Source organism: Equus quagga, chromosome 11, assembly GCF_021613505.1.
Source record: "Equus quagga isolate Etosha38 chromosome 11, UCLA_HA_Equagga_1.0, whole genome shotgun sequence".
Lineage (NCBI taxonomy): Eukaryota > Metazoa > Chordata > Mammalia > Perissodactyla > Equidae > Equus > Equus quagga.
Window position 1 is genome coordinate 67,209,795 of NC_060277.1, and position 6,000 is coordinate 67,215,794.

General features: G+C 49.3%; 1 protein-coding gene across 1 annotated transcript; it reads left to right on the plus strand.

The window, feature by feature from the left end:
* Positions 1-1,512: 1,512 nt before the first annotated feature.
* Positions 1,513-3,544, plus strand: PSMB6 (proteasome 20S subunit beta 6). Its single transcript, XM_046676013.1, has 6 exons — positions 1,513-1,669; positions 2,097-2,164; positions 2,489-2,620; positions 2,736-2,865; positions 3,071-3,215; positions 3,329-3,544. The coding sequence occupies exons 1-6, from the start codon at positions 1,568-1,570 to the stop codon at positions 3,469-3,471; spliced, it is 720 nt and encodes a 239-aa protein (XP_046531969.1). The 5' UTR covers positions 1,513-1,567; the 3' UTR covers positions 3,472-3,544.
* Positions 3,545-6,000: the final 2,456 nt, after the last annotated feature.

Consider the following 6,000-nt stretch of genomic DNA (forward strand, 5'->3'; position numbering starts at 1 on the left):
ACAACTGGATACCCACAAGCAAAAGAATGAACTCGGGCCCCTATTTCACATCATATATAAAAATTAATTCAAAATGGATCATAGACCTAAAAATGTAAGAACTAAAACTATCATAGAAGAAAACACAGATCTAAATCTTTGTGGTCTTGGATTAGGCAATGGTTTCTTGGACACGACATCAAAAGCACAAGCAAGGGGCCAGCCCAGTGGCGCAGCAGATAAGTTCACACGTTCCACTTCTCAGCGGCCTGGGGTTTGCTGGTTTGGATCCCAGGTGTGGAGACGGCACTGCTTGGCACGCCATGTTGTGGTAGGTGTCCCATGTATAAAGTAGAGGAAGATGGGCACGGATGTTAGCTCAGGGCCAGGCTTCCTCAGCAAAAAGAGGAGCACTGGCAGTAGTTAGCTCAGGGCTAATCTTCCTCAAAAAAAAAAAAAAAAAAAAACCACAAGCAACCAAAGGAAAAACAGATAAATTGGACTTTATCAAAATTTAAACCTTTTGTGCTTCAAAGGACACCAGTGGTGGAAGTGAAAAGAATCCATAAAATGGGAGAAAATATTTACAAATCGTATATCTGATAAAGATCTAGTATCTAGGGGGCTGGTCCTGTGGCAGAGTAGTTAAGTTCGCTGCTCTGCTTCTGCGGCCCAGGATTTCCCCTGGTTGCGATCCTGGGCATGGACATGGCACCCATCCTCAGGTCATGCTGAGGCCACATCCCACATAGTACAACCAAAGGCACTCATAACTAGAATACACAACTATGTACCAGGGGACTCTGGGGAGAAGAAGGAGAAAAAAAAAACCCACTGGCAACAGATGTTAGCTCAGGTGCCAATCTTTAAAAGATAAAAAGTGAAAAAATAAAAGATCTTGTATCTAGACTATAAAAACACTTACAATTCAACAAAAAGATAACCCAATTTTAAAATGGGCAAAGGACTTGAATAGACATTTCTCCAAAGAAAATACGCAACGCTCAAATAGCACATGAAAATATGCTCAACATTGCTAATGATTAAGGAAGTGCAAAAAGAAAAAAAAAAACCACAAGATACCACTTCACACCCACTAGGACAGCTAAAATAAAAAATGCACAATAACAATGGGATGTGGAAAAACTGGAGTCCTCATACATTGCTGGTGGGAACATGAAATGGGGCAGCCGCCATGGAAAACAGTTGTCAGTTCCGGAAAACGCTAAACACAGTTATTATATGACCCAGCAACTCCACTCCTAGTATATATACAGTGTGGTTTAACTCAGAGACTCTCAAGTCTAGCTTGAAGGCTCTTCGAACTGCAAATCCGGTCAGATACATCAGTCTTGCGCAATCCGAGAGTAAACTCAGTCCTTGCAGATTGTTTCCGGGGTTTTTTTTGTTTGCCTACCACGCTGCCATCAAGCGCTCACTGTCGCAAAAGAACCTTCCCTACACATTTCTTTTCCGTTCTTCCGTCAACCATGGCATAGCCTCGCCCCGAGAAGACCTCAGAGCACGACCAAAGAGAGTGACAGGGCGCTTTACGACAGTTGCTTTGTGGCAATACCGGAGGAGAAAGATGGCGGCCACCTCAGTTGCTGCTCGATTACCGGGGCCAGCACCGGCCTGGGGACCCGAGGCCATTACCCCCGACTGGGAAAACCGAGAAGTCTCCACAGGGGTGAGGAAGGACTCGGGGTTCAGGAGAGATGCACAATGCTTGATGCGATGGAAGGATAAGGCCTGAATGGGTTGTGAGAACTGGGGGGCAGGGGAGGGAGATGGTCTGTGATATGCTCGAGGCAGAGGGAGAGATATTCTGAGGATGCTGGAGTGGTGTGGTCCTTTCATGGTGGGAGGTGGCAGGCAGGTGAAGCGTGGAATTCGGGAATCTTGCGGGACCAGGGCTTAAGGCTGGGATGGGCCTTTGGGGATTTGAGGATTGGAATTGTGGTAGTTTGCGGGGTGTTGAGGCCCCCTGAAATTTGTTAATGGGTCAGTAGCACACGACTTTCGTACTCTACGGCCTGGGTAGGCGGATCATTGAGGTTTGTGTATGCTGGAGAAAGCGGAGGGGCCCAGACTCACCCCTTTCTCCTTTTTCCCAGACCACTATCATGGCCGTGCAGTTTGACGGGGGCGTGGTTCTGGGGGCGGACTCCAGAACAACCACTGGGTGAGCTCAGGACAGATATGTGAAAGGTCTTCCCATCTTTCCCTTCCTTGCTTGCCAGCCTATCCTGAACCCTCCACAAACTGCTGTGGGGTGGGAGGTTTTCCCCTACCTGGAGATAACGGTTTGTTCCAGCTTCTACTTCTCAGTTCCCCTTACCTTTTGGTGAAATTCTTGCAAAAATCTGTTCTCCAGCCTGCTTCAGTTTGGATGAGAACTAATAGGAAATACTGGAATTCCTATTCCTGATCCCTGAGGGAGTGGAGAGTAATGATACTGAGATGGGAGCAAGTGGGATCCTTCCCTCACTATTCTTCTATCTTGCAGGTCCTACATCGCCAATCGAGTTACTGACAAGCTGACCCCTATTCACGACCGTATTTTCTGCTGCCGCTCAGGCTCAGCAGCTGATACCCAGGCAGTAGCAGATGCTGTCACTTATCAGCTTGGTTTCCACAGGTGCTTGTGGGCAGGGGAGGAGCAAGAATCTGAAGGGAGTTGGGACCTGAGGAGCTAAATGGTCCGACTCCCGGGTCCTGACACTGCCTTCCCTATCACTCCCCTCACCCTTTAGCATTGAGCTGAATGAGCCTCCGCTGGTGCACACGGCAGCCAGCCTCTTTAAGGAGATGTGCTACAGATACCGGGAAGACCTGATGGCAGGAATCATCATTGCCGGCTGGGACCCCCAAGAAGGAGGGCAGGTCGGACACTACCACCCCCAGAGCACTGGAGCCACACCTTTGATCCTCTCCCCACCCCAGCCATTTTCTATTTCTCTTTCCACTGTTTACCTCACTTACTCTTACTATTAGTTCTTCCCAGACCAATCCCACAACACACGGGTGAATGTACATGTGTTTCATGGAGGGCACAACTGGTGACTCTTCTCCTCCCTCCATCTGGCAGGTGTACTCAGTGCCCATGGGGGGTATGATGGTAAGGCAGTCCTTTGCCATTGGGGGCTCTGGGAGCTCCTATATCTATGGCTATGTGGATGCCACCTACCGGGAAGGCATGACCAAGGAAGAATGTCTGCAGTTCACTGCCAATGGTGAGAACTTGGGCTTCGGGGCCCGTGAGCTTCAACCCCAGGCCAACATTCCTCATTCCTTGCAGTGATCCCCGCATCTGACTCTGACCCCAACTCTCTTCTTTTATCCACAGCTCTCGCTTTGGCCATGGAGCGGGATGGCTCCAGTGGAGGGGTGATCCGCTTGGCAGCCATTGCAGAATCAGGGGTAGAGCGGCAGGTACTTTTGGGAGACCAGATCCCCAAATTCACCATTGCCACTTTACCACCTCCTTGAATCCTGGGAATCTAGGATACAATAAGATATACCCCATACCATCGCAAAATTCAATAAACAGTTTGTCAAAGAATCTGTGTGCTCTGGAGTTCTTCTCTTGACCTCAAGCCTGAACTTGTCTGGTCCACTCCTATTTGTACAAACCCCTGCTGTGAGCTCCAAGGGAGTTGGAGAGGAGTCTTTGCAAGGGTGGTTTTCAAGCCTCTTTCTTTCTTTCTTTCTTTTTTTCTGAGGAAGATTAGCCCTGAGCTAACATCTGCTGCCAATCCTCCTCCTTTTGCTGAGGAAGACTGGCCTGAGCTAACATCCATGCCTATCTTCCTCTACTTTATATGTGGGACGCCTGCCACAGCATGGTCTTCCCACACAGTGCCATGTCTGCACCGGGGCTCTGAACTGGCGAACCCCAGGCCGTCAAAGCGGAATGTGTACACTTAACCACTGTGCCACCGGGCCGGCCCCTCAAGCCTCTTTCTCCAGACCACCTTCCCCCACATTTCCTTTCCTCTACCATATCTTAGGACACTAGAGTGTGGTTGATGGCAGGGCTACCAACAAACGGCTACCTCTCTCCCTGTTCAAGCCTGATGCGGAACTCAGAATCATGGCTGAGACTGGGGTCACCTCCCCTCAGCCTGCCTCCTGCGTGTCACCATGGGTGGCTACTTGGCCCTAAGGCCAGAAGGACTCCAGATCTCTGACCCAGGCTCATGGTCCCCTCTCTCCACACTCATCTCTGTCGCCTCATCTTGTCAGGAGCAGCAGTGTGACTTCCTGGACTTTTGGGAGAAAGGTGGACCTTGTTTGCAAATGGAGTTTAAGATGGATGTTGGGTAGGAGAGGGCAGCCATAGGAGTACTCTGGGCCAGCTCTGGAAGCCACCATTCTCCTGGGGAGTGTGATGGTAAGTCAGTCTTTAGCCCCTTGGATGGGAGACTGAGAGTGGGCTCTGGCCCCTCCAAGGCTGTCCCCACTCGAGTTCAATATTGCTCATTAACAGTGACCAACGTTCTCAGTCTTGCCTCAGTCTTCTTTTCTCCGCTCTCTGCATCAGGGAACTGTAGAAACCACATTTGAAACCTTGTTCTAGAATATAATCCTGCCCTGGAGGATTTCGGAGGGTACGAGGGAGACTTCCCAAGGAGGTGGGGAGGTCTTGGATTAAGTGAAGAAGAGCAGAGAAGGAGCTCTGACCCCAAGCATTGTACCTCAAAACTAACCAATAGAGAACTTCTGGTTTTCCTGCAAAACCTGTTCTCCTGGTCCTCCCTTTTTCAAGGCATCTTTGATTCCTCTCTTTCCCTCGTACTCCACATTCAGTCTAACTGTAAGTCCTAAAAACTCCGCAAATGCATATCTAGGCTCCATTGACCTCTCACCCTCTCCACAGCACTGTCCTCTGCCAAGCCACCATCATCTCTTGCCTGGCGGATGGCAAACCCCCTACACGCCTTGCTGCTTCCACACTTGCTCTGCCGCAGTCTCCCCATTCGGCAACTAAAGTGATCTTTAGATGTGAGTGAAATCACGTCGTCTCTGTCTAGAATGGTATTTATCTCTTTACCCAGCAGGTCCCGTCAACCTCGACACTCCAGTCACTGGCTTTTTTTCTGTTTTCTAGAACCTAAGGGGTTTACACTTAACCCTTGCTGTTTTTTTCTGCCTGGGACTGCTCTTCCCTGGTTAAAAAAATAAACTATTTTTTTGAGGAGTTTTAGGTTCACAACAGAATTGAGCAGAAAGTGCAGAGATTTCCCATATACCTCCTGCCCCCACATATGCATAGCCTCTCCCACCATCAACAGCCTGCACCAGAGTGGGACATTTGTTACCATCAGTGAACCTACATTGACACATCATTCAGGTCTCAGCTCAAATGTCACCTCATCAGAAAGGCCTTTCCTAATCACTTGGAATTTAAGAGATACCCTCCTCCACCCTGCTCTCACATTATTCTATTTAATTCTCCTCTTGGTGGCACTTATCGCTATCTTGTACTGTCACGCTTATTTGTTTATTTATTGTCTACTTCCCCTACTAGAAAGTAAGGTCAGTGAGGAGAGAGAATTCTTTCTGTTTGGTTCACTGATATATCCTCAATGCCTGGCAGGCAGTGGACGCTTGCTATTTATTGAATGAATGTGCTCCCTAGCCCCATCTGCTGTCCTGCCTAGTCCCCAGCCTCTCCAGACTGCCATCGCCACACTCAACTCTGAAGGTTGATTTCAGCAAACTTACTTCCTGCTGGCCACAGGCGCTCTGCATTAGATCAGCTGCATCATATTTACCACTGCTGTGCCCTCACTCCCACCCCATGCTGCACATCCCGCCTCAGCCCTGTTAGCCAGCCCAGTGCCTTGGCCCCCGTCGACTCCCCCCACCAACACGCACACACATACGCACAGCATTTGGCAACTTTGAATATATTTAATAAGAAGGTCATGAGGGACCTGGGGGAGCCAGACACTGGGATCAGTGAGAAGTTGGGGGAAGGAAGGTTTCCAAGGCTTCCCGGAAGTTCAGCCCCTG

Coding starts and splice junctions, on each gene's coding strand:
- PSMB6 (XM_046676013.1), top strand. CDS start 1,568: ATGGCGGCCACCTCAGTTGCTGCTCGATTACCGGGGCCAGCACCGGCC. Junction 2,165..2,488: donor GACTCCAGAACAACCACTGG/GTGAGCTCAGGA, acceptor TCTATCTTGCAG/GTCCTACATCGCCAATCGAG. Junction 2,621..2,735: donor TATCAGCTTGGTTTCCACAG/GTGCTTGTGGGC, acceptor CTCACCCTTTAG/CATTGAGCTGAATGAGCCTC.